Genomic DNA, 18,028 nt, shown 5'->3' on the forward strand with positions numbered 1-18,028 from the left:
GTGTGTGTGTGTGTGTGTGTGTGTGTGTGTGTGTGTGTGTGTGTGTGTGTGTGTGTGTGTGTGCTCAAGTCAGCAACCAACCTATCTGCCTCTAGTGAGTGGCCACAGGTTTAGTAGTCTCTGCTCTCTTTACTTCTCTACCTCAATGTTTTTACATTCTTGTACTTCATCTACTATTTTGTCCTACTTTCGTGGTGTTCTGTTATTCATTCTCTTTCCATTTTCTTTTCTTCAGCCTCCTCTAACCCACCTCCCTAGCAAGCCACCTACTCTTCCCTGATTCTTTTACTCTTAGAATGATTTAACATACCAATAACTTGTTAAAATGTTAAAATCAAATTTTAATGTTAAGTATAAATTTCCAAAACAATTTCCAAATATATATCTTTAGTTGTGATGTATTATTTTAGTGACTGAAGTAGCTACCAAAATACACTTGTGTCAAGTTCATTTAGTACGTGGACCCTTAGTCCTTTACCTACAGTCCCCACTATAGCCCACACTATCATGGCCTGTATCTTTTCCCAAGTATAAATCTATACCTTTACCTGTCTCTGAAAGTTATGGGTGTATTTAACAATATATATGGTAGCTAGAACTGGGGGGGGGAGGGGGGAATAACAGAAGTCACAACAGACTAACTAGTGGGTAGTAATCATCTTCTAATGCTCTATTCCTTGACAAAGCATAAAGAAATGGATGCAAGAGACACAAATCTCTAATCTACAGCTGCCACCACCATTTGGAGTATTCCTGCCAAGAACACACTCTTCACAGGACAGAGGTCTTCTCACTATTAAAAAATGAAAGAAACCTGCTGTGCTTAAGGTCAAGGCAATTTAAAAAATACTGAGGAATCAAACACTAAGGCTATTTTTCCGTGACAGAGGCTCGTTCCCCCCTCCCCCAGCAAATGCTTCAGTATCCAATCACTTTGGGTGAACTAGGTTCAACAAAGTGATTTCTATTCCCAGCTTGTCAAAACTCCTTTTGATCATTTACAAAATTATTTTCAATCCTTGCTTCCCATCTTCTCTCACAAACAGCCCCAAAAATCAAAGCACTGAGTATAAACAGTAGTATGTAGACAACATATCTACACATCCTATTAGAGCAAAGCTGTATAGTTGTGTTCCACCAGGAACACATTTCAGTGTGGCCCTATTCTATCCAGTCCCTGTCATTTTCTCCCCTGTGGCTCAACAATTTCTTTTGTGTTATACATTATTCTTTGTTGTTTTGCAGCTGTAACCTGGGTAACCTAATACCTCTAAGACAGGAGTATTATGTTAGGGTCACATAATTACTGTATGTTTTGTGGACTATAATATGATATGTCAATAAAGAAACTAGAGATCCTGGAGAGCATACATGTGAAAGATTCACAGTTTTAACATCTCTCTCTGTATCCATTAACTAATTTAAACAGTTCTGTCATATCTCTCAAATGAATACCAGTTTCCTATTACAAAAAAATCCATATTATTTTTTAAAGTAATCAGGTTTTAATATCACTATTTATTTCTGTGTCTACACTGACTCACCCTAAGACAAAACAGAATGCTGTCTGTAAGTACATCCATCCAAAAAGAGAGTAGCATTCTCATCTTCTTTTATAAGTGGATCACTACTGGCTCAAATAGACAGTATTTCCTGTTCCACCATGATCCTTTTGAGATCTATCATCTTTAGCCCCTAAAAAGAAAAATTTATACCTGATAACACCTGAAAAGCAGGAATGAGATCCTACTTATGAGAATGCCCAAAGAGTACCAAATATCTCTATTTTTCACCCTGATGATCTACTACACAATAGATTGGAGATTCTGATCTCAAAAGTTTAAGTGGAGAACAGACTTGCTATTGCAGAAAACTACCCCAGCAGGGAGTCCTTGCACTGAGATGCAATAAAACAAGACCTGCATTTTGTAAAATTACAAAAAGAAAGGAGCTGCTCTGGAAGTGCTAATTTGTCATGTGCTAATTGTGAGGAAAACCCCTGGAGTAGTATCTCACTGTGAGAAAAAAGCTAAGTTCTGATTCTGGTGAGTCACTTAAAATATAGCAAGTTGTAATGTACTGTGCAACAGCATTCTAGCATAGGACAGCAATTCTAAAATTGATGCCTCTTCTATAGAAGCCTCTAGGAAGATACTTTCTTCACATAACCATGGCTTTTCCCCATGCCCTACGAATAATCTTTGAATCTCTGAAAATATCCCGTTGTATAAATAGCAAGAAGTTCTGCTACCTACTCCCAAAAGGACCTTGTACAACTTAATTCACATTCCAGCTGGGCCTCAGTTTTTCTTGCCTAAAAAATCAAGGGGCTAGACTAGATCAAAGGTACTTTCCAGCTCTAAATCTATGATTCTAAGATTATTAGTACTATTTTTAGTTGCCCAGGGAGAGCAAATAACCATATATTTCTATGACTAATATTCTGCCTCTACTGCTTATTTCTTTCTTTTTTTTTTAAAGGCAATTGGGGTTAAGTGACTTGCCCAGGGTCACACAGCTAGTAAGTGTCAAGTGTTTGGTCTGAGGCCGGATTTGAACTCAGGTCCTCCTGGCTTCAGGGCTGGTGCTCTATCCACTGTGCCACCTAGCTGCCCCCTGCTTATTTCTTATAGTCAGATATTCTATGCTAAGCATTGGTTAATAGTTAATAACCAAACAGTCTTACAAATGTGAGCACAGATATGGGAAAACCAAGCTTCCTGTTGTTTATACAATTTGAGATATTTTGAGAGATTTGAAGGTTGTTTGCAGAATATGGGACAAAACTTTGGTCATGTGAGAATGATATTTTTTCAGAAAGGTTTCTCTAAAAAAGAGGAATCAATCTCAGACTCACTATCCAACATTAAAATTTCTAAAACACAGAATGCTATTGAATTGATACAGAACAATTTTCTGCACTTTAGAGAAACACAGAAACCAGAATCCAGCTTTTTTCCTAATGGACAGGATCAAGAACACTACAGCTGTTCCCTGAAAGGGACAGAAGGAAATGACAGGTGAAACGGTCCAGGAAATTGGTTTAGTAAACCAATTGTTTACTGAACATCTGGAAATTAATGTCTCACAGGTATCTCAAATTCAACAGTCCAAAACACAACTCATTATTCCCTAAAAACCACTCCCTATTCCCAACTTCCCTGTTTTTGTTAATGGCACCATCTACCTTCCAGTCATTAAGGTATGTTACCTCAGAGGCATTCTCAACTCCTCACACTCCCTCAGAGTAAAAGGATAATAATCCCTAGGGATCAGCTAAAGCAGCAGCACTGAGACAGGTAAACATAGTCAGAAATGAGATAGGAAAAAAAGTAAAAAGAATTAAAAGAGATGGTATAATAATTAAGGGGCATGTGGAATGGGTCCAGAGTCTTATTACAAAATAAACTAGGAATATGCAAGAAGAGAAAGGAAGAGACATTCTAGCTAACAACAATTTCCCCACACACAAATCCCCAAACCACAAGATTAACACTTTCATTAGAAAATCCCCTCAAATGCTCCAAGACACACATCCCACACTCCCCTTCTCTGAAAAAGGCCATCATTACAGACTGAACAAATGGATTTATGCCCTGTTTATATCTAGGGCTATGTGGTACATGATCCACAGGGGGAAATAAAATTCATCCAGGGTTTTCCTAGGGCAAAACCACAAGCTTTATCTGCTTCAAAGTGTTTAAAAACAGCTCTAGGGGCACTTAGGTGGCGCAATGGATAGAGCACCTGCCCTAGAGGACCCAAATTCAAATCTGACCTTAGATACTTGACACTTACTAGCTGTGTGACCCTGGGCAAGTTACTTAACCCCACTGCCTAGCCAAAAAAACAAACCAAAAAGTTCTAAGTGCTTAGAAACTACAGCAGGTATTAAGAAAATAATGTAAGAGTCTATTAAGAAGTATAAGGCCCAACCTTTGCCTATTGGCAATTTAAACTTTAAGTACGGGGACAAGACATGAATACATGATAAAATTAATAAAGGAGTTAAGTAACACCTTTATACAAAAATACAAGAGAATTCACAAGGCAGAAGAAGAGATCTCTTTGGAGTGGTCAAGGAAGGCTTCACAAAAGGATATTGGGATTTCAGCTGGTTCCTGAAGGATAAGTAAAACTTTTAAAAGGGTAGAGTAGACAATAATACATTTCAGGTGATGTATAAAAGCCTGGACAAAACTGAGGAAGCAAGTTCATGACATACTTAGGAGATAAGAAGAAGAGCGCTTTGGCTGGAGTATAAGGTATATATGGTGTAAAAGTGAAAGATAAGGTTGTATCAGTATTGGTACGAAGCTTCAGAATTAAAATGCTAAATCAAAGCAAGTGGCAACTCTGCTCAGGTGTCAAAAGTGACAGATTAGAAAAGAGATTAGGGAGCAGTTAGAACAGAAGCTACCCACTGCTACACAACCAAGCCTCTTGATGAGGTGGCTAAAAATACACTTAACTCTTAATCATCATGCTACTGAGAACCAGGAATAGCAAGGATAAATTAAGCCAACAATACAAATTAAACCATTTACCCTTTTAGAACACAAACCATTAAAACAAAAATATTGGTAAAAACAGTATTTCAAACTCACTTATTGTTAAGAAATTTTAGTAAAGAGAATTTGGACAATTCTTACTGCAACATAATGCAATCAGGCCTATAATCCCAGAATCTCATTCTAGCCATTATTTTCAACTTCCTTTCTGTCAATACCTATAATTTCATTTCCCAGTTCCTTGTAAAATATCCCCTCCCTCCCCTCCACATTTTCCACCTTCTAATGAAGAAGCAAATTAACAATGAAATAGTCAAAAAGCTAACAGCTAGAAGGACCACCTAGACACCAGAACACTCTTTTTTTCCCCCTTTTTATTTATTTTTAGTTTTCAACATTAACTTTTATAAGATTTTGAGTTCCAAATTTTCCCCCTCCCCAAGATGGCATGCCATCCGATACAGGTATGATCATAGTAAACATATTTCCACATTAGTCATTTGTGAAAGAACAGTCAAAACAAAAGGGAAAAACTACGAGAAAGAAAAAAAAAAGAAAAAACATAAAAAAAGGGAAAATAGTATGCTTTGATCTGCATTCAGACTCCATAATTCTTTCTCCAGATGTGGATAGCTTTTTCTATCATGAGTCTTTTGGAATTGTAGGACACTCTTTTTAACCAAGAAAGACAGTACTATATTCCCTAATCTCTAACTATGGCATTCTCCTGCTACAATCTTGCTAAACCCAAGACATTCTAAAAATACTCAAAAGCTTTCAAACAGTATTTAATAGTGGGATTCTGGAATTATTTTTGATGAGGTATACCTCTTTGCAGCCTAATGATTTCTGATCGTATCACATTACAAATAGCACATAGCGTCATTTTGCCCATACCTGTTTCTTAGACCTGTTCCATTGCCACAGCCTCCTCCAACCAAAGTCTGCAGAGAAGGTAAAGCTGAACGGCTTAGCTGTTGCCGACTAGGGCCCCTCCTTCCACCGGGCATGTCCAGGAACCAGAATGTTTCCAGTGCGACCCACAGCTGTGACCCAGTCAATGGTTTCCAACCTGTTCCACCTCTGGAGAAATATTTAAATACAAGTTTACTACTTGAGAATAACACTACAAAGAAGAAAAGGTAAATGAAAAACTTTTTAAGATAAGTTAGTCAAATATTTGCAATATTCTTTAGCTATGTTAGTCTTATATAGCAGCTCTCAGGGTCCCTAAAGTCAAAACTATTTTCACAGTAACACTAACACACTTTAATTTTGAATACAGCAAATATCAATACCCACAGTAAACAAAAGCTTTTGGGGGCAAGGTAGAGAGGGGAGAAAATCTCAATGATTTTTAAAAGTGTAACAGGGTCCTGAGACCTAAAAAGTTTGAGAACCACTTGTCTAATGGAAAGATTAACAATCTTTATCCTTCTGATCTCAGGGTTGTCAGAAGATCAAAGTTCTAATCCACTCTCTAGAAAACCTTAAATAAATCTTTGTGCCTCATTTTACTCAATGTAAAATGATTAATATCGTTTATTTCTAATTTACAAATGTCTTACAAAGTTAAATGAAATGCAAATGAAAACACTTTGAGCTTCGGTATTTGGATGAAAAGTATGCAAAAAAAGTTCACTAAGGCTAATCCTACTAAGTATCTTTGATTCCAAAAGCCTCCAATTTATACCAGGAGATTACAATCATAATCATCAACTGTCTCTAATTTTAAATCTTCTGGATTCTTCCCTGCTGCCTACAAACACATTCAGGTCTCCTCCATTCTTCAAAGAACACACACACATTAAAAAAAACCAAAAACAAAACAAAACAAAAAAAAAGCTCCACAACTCATATTTGACTCTATCATCCCCTGAAGTTATTCCTAGATCTCCCCTCCTTTCAGGGCCAAAACTGCTAGAAAAAAGCTATCTACTCTTAAGGCCTCCAGTTTCAATCCTGCCACTTAAACTCTGAACCCTATGTTATCTGGTTTCTGACCTTATCACTCAACTGAAACTGCTCTCTCAAAAGTTATCAATTTTCAATCCGACTGTCAAATCTGATAGCCTCGATCCTCATCCTCCTGACCCCTCAGCAACATTTGACAGAGACAACCACCTTCTCGTGGATAGCCTTTCCTGTTTTTTTGTGTGACACTACTCCCTCTTGTTCTACTCCGAACTGTAATCACTCCTCAATTTCCTAGATCATCATCCTTACTGTGGTTATACCTCAAGGCTTTGTCACAGGTTCTCTTTTCTCTTTACAGGCTCTCTCTTGGTGACCTCATCTCTTCCCATGAGTTTAATTATCATCTTTAGGGAGATAATCCCTAGACCTATATATCTAGCCCTAGACTTTCTCCTACTGAACATCTGGAAATCTCAAACTCAACAGTCTAAAACACAACTCATCAACCCTTAAAAATCACTTGTCCCTATTCCCAATTTCCCTGTTTTTGTCAATGGCACCATCAATCTTTCAGTCATTCAAGAATGCAACTTCAGAGGTATTCTCAATTCCTCAAACTCCCTCACTCTAAATATCCAATCAATTACTAAATCTTGTTAATTCTATATCTATAATATCTCTTGCAATCATCCCCTTTTCTCTATTAGCTTGATCACCACTGGTTCAGGCCCTTATCACCTTTCACCTGGACTCTGCAATAACTTCCAAGTTGGTCTCCCTGCCTCAAGTCTCTCTCTTCTCCATTCCATCCTCCACATCAGAGGTATCAAACATGTCAGCTAGGCCAGGTGTGCAGCCCACAACACTACTCTCACAGCATTCCCAAGTGCTGCCATACCAGATTAAAATGTAACTGGGCAATATTTAACAAAATAAAAAATTAAAATAAAACATAAACATTACATTTTAAAGCTAAGTCAATATGCAGCCACAGGGATCTTTACGTACAGATCAATGGCCCTCATTTTTATTTGAATTTTATTTGAAATGCTACACACAACTGCCAAAGGGATTTTTTTCCTAAAGCAAAGGTCTAATGATCATGTTATCTCTGTGCTCAATAAACTTCCTCTTTATTACCTCTAGGATCAAGCATAAACTCCTCTGTTTGGCATTTAAAGACCTTCACTGTCTGTGTCCAACCTACTTTTCCAACCTCATATACACTACTCGCTTTCAAGCACTCTTTTGTCCTGCCAAACTGGTTATCTTGCTGTTTCTCAAACAGAACATTCCCATTACTCTGCTCTGTGCTTTTAAAAGAAGCCAAGATCCATGCCTGGGATATACTCTCTCCTCACCCCTACTTCCCACAGTCCCTGTTTTCCTTCAAAACTCAGCTTGAGAGTCATTTTCTACATGAAGTTTCTCTTGATTCCCATCCTCTCACCCCCTTCCCCTGGCCAGTGCCTTCTCCCAAAATTTCCTTTTATTTATTTTGTATACATTTTGTCCAAACTTACATACACATAACTACCCTGATAGAATGTATACTCCTTGAGGACAAAGGCAGTTTTCACTTTTGTACTGTATCCCAGCATACTGCCTGGCACACAGTAAATGCTTAATATTAGATAAAACATAAATACAACATCCAATCTGACAAGATATACTATAATAACCTTATCATTTAATTTTCAATCAACTGAAATAATGAAGGGGCATTGTGATATACTGGAAAAAGTCTGGAATGAGGAATTAAAAGATTCTAGTCCTAGTTCCACTACTAACTGGATATGAGACTTCAAGCAAATACTTGAGCGTAACTCAGTTTTCTCTGGGAAAATGAGAATTCTACGCTCTATCAGCTTTACCTTTCAGAGGAGGATGGTTATGAGAATCAAGTGATATACTAGATGAGAAAGTACTTTCAAAAATTAGATGTTACAGAAATATAAAATACTGTTAACGATGCATGAACCTTTGTCCAGTGTATTATTGATGGACTTTTTTTCTGGGTATGGGTTGGCCTCAATGATCACCAAAATCCCTTCCAACACAGAACTAGTAATTTTCTTATAGTGAACCCTTAAAAAGTTTGCTTAGAAAAACAAATATTCAAATTTAGGAGAAATTATTCATGCCCTATGGGAGGGGTTTCTTAATACAGGGTCCATGAATTTTTTTAAAAAATATTTTGATAATTGCATTTCTATATAATTGGTTTATTGTATAATCCTATGTATTTTATGTAATTTATGTATGTAATATGTATGTACATTTTATGAATGTATTTACTTATGTAGTCCACAGGCTTCACCAGATTGTCAAAGGGGTCCAAGGCACAAAAAGAACTTCTATTCTATCGTACAAAATGAAGGGGTGGAAAAGTACTGAAAATAAAATCTCACTAGGTAAAGAAGAAAAAGTTCCTAATAATCAGAGGTATCCAAAAGTGGAATAGGGTGCAACTGGAGATAGTTAAGTTCCCTTTCCTTGGAGATCTGCAAACACAAGGTGGATGATCCCTCGTCCAGTGTGTTAGGGGTGCTTCTTTTTTCCTATAATGGTCACTTAAGTTCTTCCCAGCCCAGACCTCGCAATCCGGTGAAACTGAACCCTTAAAAAAGTATGCTCAGAAAAAGGAAGACCCACAACTAGAAGAAATGAAGTTTCCCATCAAACTGACTACACCATGGGCTCTCGGGTAGGGTTAGCAAGCCAAGTTTCATATGCTACAGCTTTTAGTGTTCTAGAATCACCACAAAGCATCTGAAAAACTCAGGTTTGCAAAACGTCACAGCTGACTTTTTACTAACTCCCATGTCCGCCGCCTCATCAGTCTCGCTGGACTAACAAACGGGAGCCCAAGGAAGGCGTTTAAAGGACTCGGCTCCCTCCTTCGTAAAGGGGCTTTTCTAGTTCTGAGCTGCAGAAGACAGAAGAGGGGGAGAAAGGAGAAGAGGAGAAAGGGGCCCGGAGGGAGGCCGTGCCGATGCCTCTTCCTGACGGGGAAGAGTGAAAGAGAAGAGGAGAAAGACGAGACCGGCGGCCAGACCCCCAGATGGGCCAGCGGCCCCGGGACTTACGCATGGAGGCCTGGACGGCGGGGCGGGTTCCCCAAAAAGGCGGTGGTGGTTTCACGGGCTGTCCCTGGGGCGGGCGGACAGGTTCCCTCCCCCGCCCCGACCGCGACGCTCCAGGCCTGCTGTCCCTCGTCGCCTCACAGAGATCCGAAAAGGGCTGGCCAGGCTGTCTCTGGACGCCCGGTGGCCAGACCCTAGCTCCAGTCCAGTCAGCAGTGACCAGCCCCGGTTGCCGCGGAGCTGAGGAGACGTGGCAGCGCGCGGTGATGACGTCAGCGGCGCGCCCGACAGCCGGCCCCGGAAACTAAACACACTGAGGGAGGCGGAGATCTCGGGGCTCCGGCCATCCCGGGCTCGCACTCCCCGCGCCTGCGTTCTGGCACGAGTGCGCGTGCGAGTAGAGGGCGGGACTCGTTCCCAGTGCTTACGCACCTGCGCAGTATTGTATCTTCCCGACTCGCAGTTTCCGGCGACGGTTGAGCCCCTGGTCTCATGGTGTTCCCTATGCCTTTCCCCATCCCCCCCGGGCGTTAGTTAAGTCTCTTATAATTATTAATATATATTTTTAAAACTTATTTCTTGCTGAACGCGTCTGAACGCTGTATGTCTGCCGTCGGAGGCCCAGCCTAGCCGAGCGCGGAGAGGCTCGTCACCAGAAGGTCAGCCCGCTGGGTGCTCCCCTTTTTTTTTTTTTTTTTGGCCGCGAAAACTATGAATCGGGCAGAACTACAAAATGGCCCCCCTTCCTATGACGGCCCCTCCTGCAGTGATGGGGGCCGAGGCGGAAGCGGAAAGGCGCAGAAAGGCCCCCAGGGCGCCAAGAGACCCTATATAAATATAGATTTAGCCATTGGGACTTTCAACGTGGGTTCCTTGTCCACTGATGAGTTAGTAGACACGCTGCTCGAGGAACTAAAAAACATACACATTGATATACTTGCTATAAATGAAACTAGACGTGAAGAAGAGGTTTCATCTGAATGGAAGGACGGTTGGCAGGTTCTCCTCGGAGAGGGGAATGAAGGAGTTGGTGGGGTTGGTTTCATGGTGGGCCCAAAGGCAACAAGGAACATAATTTCATGGTATACTTGGTCCTCTCGCCTCGCAGTGCTTACGATGAGGGTCAGCCGAGATGCCACCATGAAAATCATTGCTGCTTATGCACCAAGGTCCATAGCAGAGGAAGAAGAAGTAGATAAATTCTATGAGGATCTTGATAAAATCCTCCAAATTGAATCAGCATATACTTTGATACTTGGTGACTTCAATGCAAAAGTGGGCACAGGAGAGGAAGGGGAAGAGTATGTTGGAAGATATGGTTCTGGATCAAGAGATGAAAGAGGCCGAAGGCTTGTAGAATATGCAGAAGCCTCACACCTGTATATCATGAACACTTTTTTCATGAAGAGAGTAGGAAGGCGCTGGACGTGGTCCCCAGATGAAGTTGTAAAAGAAGAAGTTGACTATATTTTAACAGACAAGAAGCAACTGGTTACAGATGTGGCAGTCATTTCAGAATCAGTCGTCTGTATGCAGTCATATCATCGATTGGTTCGGGCAAAAGTTAAATTAAACACCAAATTAGAAGAAAGGATGAAGATGAAAAGAAGGCACTGTGTACGATTACAGCAGCTTGAAGAAGAACTGTTTCAACACACTGTGGAATCCCAAAACTGGGAAATGAACAGAAATAGAGACTATGATTCTGAATATGAACGGCATTTACTACAAAAGATTAATCGATGTAAAAAAATCATCACAATGAAGAGACCAAAAGAGCCCAGAAACCGCCTTAGCCAAGAAACACTCAATCTCCTTGCTAAGAGGAGAGACATGGCAGCTAGGGGTGATAAGGGCCCAGAATACAAGGCCATTTGCAAAACACTAAGGAAGAAGATGACTGAAGATTATGAACAGTATCGCCAAACTAGACAGCAAAAAGCAGTTGAAGAAAGAACAGTTGGTCATCAGAGAGGTTGGTGTGAAAACCAGCCAAGATATAGTTTCCAAAGAGGATTTGCAGAGAGAATTGGAAGGAGGACAGCAAACAGATGGGAAATAGAACATACTGTTCCAGGTCGTCCAGTAACAGCAACTTCCCAATCAGGAAGTAGTGGAGGTGAGCAGGGACCTACTGATCCAGAAGATCAGGGGGGTGCCCACCTCATTGAGACTGAAAAACTCTGAGAATTCTTTGCTTGACCTCAGGCTCTTCTTTTGGCCGTTATCCAGTTTTTCTGACCCTTGCTTTGGCCTTGGACTGTTAATTGTCTGCTTCCTTGGACTGTTAACTTGTTGCTGACTTCCTTACCTTGATACACAGACATCCCTTTATCTCTGGCCCTTCTGGATTGTACTTAACAACCTGGCCTTTGATTTCATCCACTGTGCATACAACCTTCTCTAACTCTGATCCTTCTTAAATTGACTCTCTTGTTACTTACCCTCCTTTCTCACTTATTTCAGACCCTTCCCTCCCAACTGTATCTAGGACATATTTGGATATTACTGAGTTAGAAATGAACCAATGGCCCTCACATCTGCAGAGGGCTGGGTCACCTTTTGTTTCTGATGAAAAGTTGCTGTATCAATGGCTTTGGAATATTCAGTTGCTATCAGGTAGTATGTTGTCATGTGTTTTTACCTTTTAAGGGGTCACCACTGGAAGTCAAGGGAGTAGTTATTCTCTCCTTAGTCCCTAAGGCATGGGGTAACCAGACTGGATAGTGGAAACCTATATGATCTGAACCTTACTTTCAATTTAATATTAGTAATGTGTTTGGTTTTTTTATTTTTATGGTAAGCCCATTTTTTAGGGTGGACCATGAAGGATTCCAGGGTGCTTCCTGAGGGAGTATGGGGGGTGACATTGGAAGTTCCACAGAGACTTCCATTTGAATGATATTAGGGGTTGAGGCCATTAATATTTCTACTTTCTCTTGACATGTACTTGAAACTCCTGATTCTGTAACCCTACAAAATGAGAATTTTTTAAATTATAAATGAAACTGTACTTGCTGTACTTCCAACTATACAAGTAGATAGAAACAGGGAAATGACAACTTGACTGTTCCTGTTAAAACCCCAGCACCCTACACCTCTCACTGGAGTGGTCAAGCTTCTGAAATTTCCTAAGGTGGGATAACAGCTAGTAGAGGACCCAACATAGACAAAGAATATCTACTGGCTGCTGTTACCATGCTGCAGTTGCCTTACAACACATCAGTTGGACACTTGCTAAATGTTGTGGAAAAGGACAATTTGGCCAACTGAACAATAGTTGGTGCTAACGGTTTGACTCTTTTTCACTTTGGTTCAGGTAACTACGTGGTGAGAGTTGGTGTGCAGGATGGGACCCATGTGGATTATATTTGTTATCTGCTATTTGGGCATTGTAAAGGATCCCTCAAAGTTCACAAAACAACCCTGTTCCTTACATTAACTGACTCCCAAGATTATGATTCTCCAGAATCACTTCTAGAGCTTGTAATTCTCACAAATAAAATCTTTTGTTCAGATATGAGTCTTTTAGATTGAAAAATAAGATGAAAGTGTTGGATGAAAAAAATTTTTTTTCCCAACAATTAGTGATAGGTTTCCTCTTTGCTTTCAATTAGACTCTGCTTCTGTTGCTGCTAGGTGATCAGACATTGAACACCTAAAAGAAAATACTTCCTTCCTCCCATTCCCACCTTATGCGTCACAGTTAAAAGTTGATTGCCTAGGAACACTCTTCTAGAAGCTACCTAATAACATTGAAAGGAATTGTTCAAACTTTCTTCCATTTGCCTGTTGTACCTCAATTTCTGTGTAAGGATAGGTAGAGTCAGGACTGGGGCTAGAACATTAGCAGGGCACCTCTGTGAGGATTTCTTGGTGTATCTAGTAGCCATTTACTACTATTTAGTAGTAGTTTACTATTGTGGACCGTTCATTCCCACCTTCCTACTGGGAAGGAAAAAATAATTTTAAAATTCTAATTGTAGCTCCTTTAGTTCTATGTGTTTTCCTCTCCCAGAATTCTGGGTCTAGAGAAAACTTGGCAGCCACTCATCCTTTGGTGGGCTAACAGTAGAGGCAGTCAAGTCTTTTCTGAGGCTTTGCATTATTATTAGGGCTTGTTTCCACTCACGTAACAAAAATCAGTCTTCCTACTAAGGAAACATGTAGGTTGTCCATTTTTAAGGCACCTATTCTCCAGGGCCACCAGAGTTGCACAATACTGTCAGCGTCTTGGTTTCTGTCTTTGGATGTGTCTAGATCATCAGGTCCAGATTATACTGGGCTTCTCCACCTACTCTTGGCAATAGGCGTAGGTGTGTGGGATGGGGGACTAGGGGAGAGGGCAGTCAGGGTAACTGTGGGTTTAGAAACCAGCTGGTTCCCTGCAATATCTAGGCAACTCTTCTTAGTTATCCTTTCTTCCCCATAAGTGGATATTACAGCCAAGATTCCCTCAGACCTCCTTTGTTTATGACTAACACCTGCCCTTTTGGAAACTTGGTCAGTTTCATTTCTGAGTATAGCTTATACCCTTATCTTGAGGAAGAATCCTACTTGAGTACACTAATTCTTCTTTGGAGAACTTTTAGGGAAAATTTAGTTCTCTTTTTCTCCCCCCTCTAACTCCAAGTGGGCAGGGTCACCTTGGTCTTATGAAAACTATCACCTAGATTCAAGGACACCCCAGATTTGTCTTATGTGCTAGATATATGACTAAAAGCTCAATGGACTTTGAGGTTCTCTAAGCACTATATAGCCAATGTTGCTATCAGTGTCTTACAAATCTCTTCTCTGGCTTCTCTGCATTAAGTATCTTTCTATTCACCTCAGAAAATCCCCATGGAAAGATCATGAAACCACGGTTTCTTTGCCACCTCAATAGCATAAATTCCACTCTTTTACTATTCTTGTATCTCTCAGTTCTAGTCTTGAATTTCAGGACTTCCAGTGACTTCCTAGCAATTCTGGAACTGCCAGTGTTAGTGTGACTTCTCTTGTCCCAGACCACCTCCAACAGATTTAGGGATTTGCTCACCCAATGGACTAAATTCCCCTCATTCTGGTTTTGTTCTGTTCTGTTTTGTTTAACCATCTCAGGCTTACTTTCAACCAAAACGGAAATTTGCTGATTGATTAATAGGTTTTTAGCGTTGACCCATATGACTACATAATCATTTGACCAGATCTTTCTCCCTCTTGCCCCCATCAAGGGAAAATAAGTAAATGTAACTGGTAGTGAGATCCTATTACCTAATAATTATTAATTATTCCCAATACACAGACCACCCTCAAAATTCACAAAAGAACTCCATTCTTTACAGACATTGTACTTGTTGCTTTGGTCCTGGGCTGGCATTGTTAGACTGGGCACCTGCTCAATTCAACTTTAAAAAAAATTAAGCATTTACTATGTTAAGTCAGGGTGCTGTATTGCAGAGGTGTAAAACACTGGATTTCAAGCCACAACACTCCTAAGTGTTGCCCAAACCAAATTAAAATGTAATTGGAAAATATTTAACAAAATAAATAAAAATACAAGAACATAGATTATGTTAATATATGGTTCACTAAGTCAGTATGCAACTCACAGGGATCTTTATATACACTTGAGTAACCTCCATTTCTGTTTGAGTTTGATACCATTGCTGTAGTGCGTAGAGAGCTGGCCTTGGAGAAAATCTAGGTTCAAGTCTTACCCCAGGCAACTATGACTTAATTTTTCTAGCAACTCTCTAAGATGCAGACCAGTTGCCAGTCTCCACTGGTAGGGCTAGTTTCCTCAACAAAAATTTCCAATATTAATGAAATCTCAGGTCTGGACCAATGAAAAATAAAAAAATAAAAAACCAAGGCATTGTGCTAGATGATGGAGAAAACAGAGACAAAAATGAGATAATCACTGCCTTTGAGGATCTTACATTCTATTGGAGATTATAATATGTGCACAAATATGTAAATACAACGTAGAGCATTAAAAATTAGGAAGATTAGAAAGGTCTTTAAGGAGTAGGTGGAGCCTGAACTAAGCCTTGAAGAAAACTTTCTAAGATGTTTAGTAAGAAAGTACACCTTCCAAACATGGGAGGAAAGACTGCAAATTTACAGATACACCAGATGGATGCCATGGGGAGTAATGGGAAATAAGGCTTAAAAAATAGTTTGGAGGCAGCTGGTCCTGGGTTTTAAATGTTCAAGTAAGGAGTTTGATTTTTGCCTTGGAGACACTAGGGAGCCATGGAAACTTCTTTAGCAGAGTAATGTTAGGTTCAGACTTGGGCTGTAGTAACATCTAGGTAGCATAGTATGTAGAGTAGCTAGATTGGGAGTCAAGAAGGCCTCAATTCAAATTATGCCTCAGACACTAGCTGTGCAATCCTAAGCAAGTCTAATATCTCAGTTTCAGTTTTCTCTTCTGTTAAATGGGGATAAATAATACCACCCAACTCAGGGTTGTTGTAAGGATTAAATAATATATGTAAAGTCCTTTGTAAACCTTAAAGCGTTATATAAGTGTAGCTATTATTTAGATAGATTGTTTTGACAGTTGTGCAGAAGATAAATTGGAGAGAAAAGAGACTAGAAGCAGGAATAACAATGAGAAGAGTATTGCAATAGTCCAGGAGAGGGGTGTTCAGAGCCTGAAGTGGGTGGTGGACTTATTGCAGAGAATGAGACCAGTGTGAGAGATGCTGTGGAGGAGAAACTAACAAGATTTCACAACTAAATTGATATGGAAGGTGAGAGACAGAAGAATCAAGGATGGTTCTAAACTGGTGAAGAAACTGTTGATTAGGAGGGTAAATATAAAACTTAAGTGAACATTGTCTTATATTTTACTATATTGCCTCAGGTAACTACCTCAATTCTACCTCTGTCATCTAGAAACAAATATATGTCATTTATCCATCTTACAGATACAAAATGAAGATTAGAAAAACTGTGAATGATAAAAGTAGCAAGAAAAACCTGAGAATGAAGTCCTGAAAATCTGGGGAAATCTCTGTTCAATCTTGCAAATACCCAGCCACACCTCCTAAGAAAAAAAGGTGTCAGTGCCACATATCAACTCAAGCACCAAAAAGTGGCACTTAATCCCTTTTTGTTATCAGTTGGCTATTGGCCCCTAAGTGATTTCAAAAAATGGTTCTCATTTCCCATGGCTTACAAACCAGTGATTGTTGGATAGTGGTGGTTAGGAGAGATCTTCTACCACTCTTGGAAAATAGTAGCTGTGAAAGTTGTAAGAATTTTAATCATTGCAATAACCAACCATTTCTCCAGGAATGCTGATGAAGTATACTACTCAACTTTTGACCGAGGGTTGATAAATACAAATTGCAAAAAAAGACATACATTCTTTTAAATGTGGCCACTCTGTGGATTCATTTTGCTTGATTTTGCATATTTGTTACAAAGGTTTTTTTTGTTTCTTTAGGTTTTTAATTGGGATGGAGAATTGGGATGAGGGAGGCTTAGCAATAGTAATGCAAAACAAGGAGCCATTTTAATATTTTTCTAAATTCACAGAAGAGAACAGAAGGAAATTCAGAAGAAGCACCGATAGGGCAGTTTTAAAAGTAACATAGATTTATATATACTTTCTTTTTTAAAGCAAGGGTATGTAATGATTCTTGATTTCATATAGAATCTTCTCTTCGTATTCTGCTTTATATGTGGAAGTGCTTTCTTTTTTGGTGTTTAAGTTGAGAATAATTTTTTTTTCCCAAAAAAACTCTTAGGTGAATTTAGCACACTGGGGCATAAGAGTATATGGGTATAGTGTATGAGAGGGGATTTTTTAAGTCTAGAGACCAGGACCAGAAGGAAAAGGTTGTCCTGTTTATAGGAAAAAGATCTGACAAGATGTTCTCTACAGGGTCTTCCTTTCCTTTTCATAAACAACTTATGGGAATAGATACATAGCAACCCTGAAATTATTCTTTGTTGACAGCTGTCTTTTTTATATGGAAAAGAAGGAAAGTAGAAATCCTGTAATATACTATGCATTCAACTGAATTAATCAAGAGAACCATGAAAAAGGGCTTTGTGAGAAACAGTGATAGGGATTAAAAAAAAAAATCTTCACAGGAACAGAAAAGGAAACAAATATGTTTATCCAAGATAGGGAACACAGACAAAACAAAAAGAAAAAGAATGCTTTTAAGTCCTTGCCTTGAAGAAAGATTGCTATGTAATTGCTACCCATGTTACATTTTAGAAAAGGTATATACAGTGTTACCTTTGACTTTTGTACATTTTCATGTTCTAACAGCTAAGTTAAGTGGAGAGATCTGCAAATAAATAGAACTATTGCATATCTCTGTCTCAGGAATGATTCTGTGTACTTCTCTTTATCCAAGGGGAGGAAGTTTTATTTTAAATGCCAAAATTTCAGTGGTTTAAAGCAAGAGTAATGAGGCTGATATATTAGAGCCCTGTGTCTGTAAAGGTAGAAAAGAATTCCACCAGAAAAAGAGAAACCACCAGAGTCAATTGGACTAAACATCCCCA

The 18,028-nt window shown here is 39.5% G+C and overlaps 2 protein-coding genes across 4 annotated transcripts in view; one reads left to right on the forward strand and one right to left on the reverse strand.

Moving 5' to 3' along the window:
- Positions 1-9,759, reverse strand: part of TMEM39A (transmembrane protein 39A) — a 30,769-nt gene extending 21,010 nt beyond the window's left edge. For both annotated transcript variants that reach the window (XM_027868131.1, XM_027868121.1), the window contains exons 1-2: positions 9,518-9,759; positions 5,409-5,594 (exon numbers count right to left, since the gene is read on the reverse strand). In XM_027868131.1, the coding sequence (XP_027723932.1) occupies positions 5,409-5,521 (113 nt within the window). In that variant the 5' untranslated portion in view covers positions 5,522-5,594; positions 9,518-9,759. The remainder of the gene's footprint in view (positions 1-5,408; positions 5,595-9,517) is intronic.
- A 223-nt stretch (positions 9,760-9,982) lies between these two features.
- The window catches only part of POGLUT1 (protein O-glucosyltransferase 1), a 43,902-nt gene continuing 35,856 nt past the window's right edge, over positions 9,983-18,028 (forward strand). For both annotated transcript variants that reach the window (XM_027867013.1, XM_027867017.1), the window contains exon 1: positions 9,983-11,633. In XM_027867013.1, coding sequence (XP_027722814.1) covers positions 10,226-11,633 — 1,408 coding nt within the window. In that variant the 5' untranslated portion in view covers positions 9,983-10,225. The remainder of the gene's footprint in view (positions 11,634-18,028) is intronic.

The sequence above is a fragment of the Vombatus ursinus genome, unplaced genomic scaffold (assembly GCF_900497805.2).
Source record: "Vombatus ursinus unplaced genomic scaffold, bare-nosed wombat genome assembly UNPS02001419.1, whole genome shotgun sequence".
NCBI classification, from domain to species: Eukaryota; Metazoa; Chordata; class Mammalia; order Diprotodontia; family Vombatidae; genus Vombatus; species Vombatus ursinus.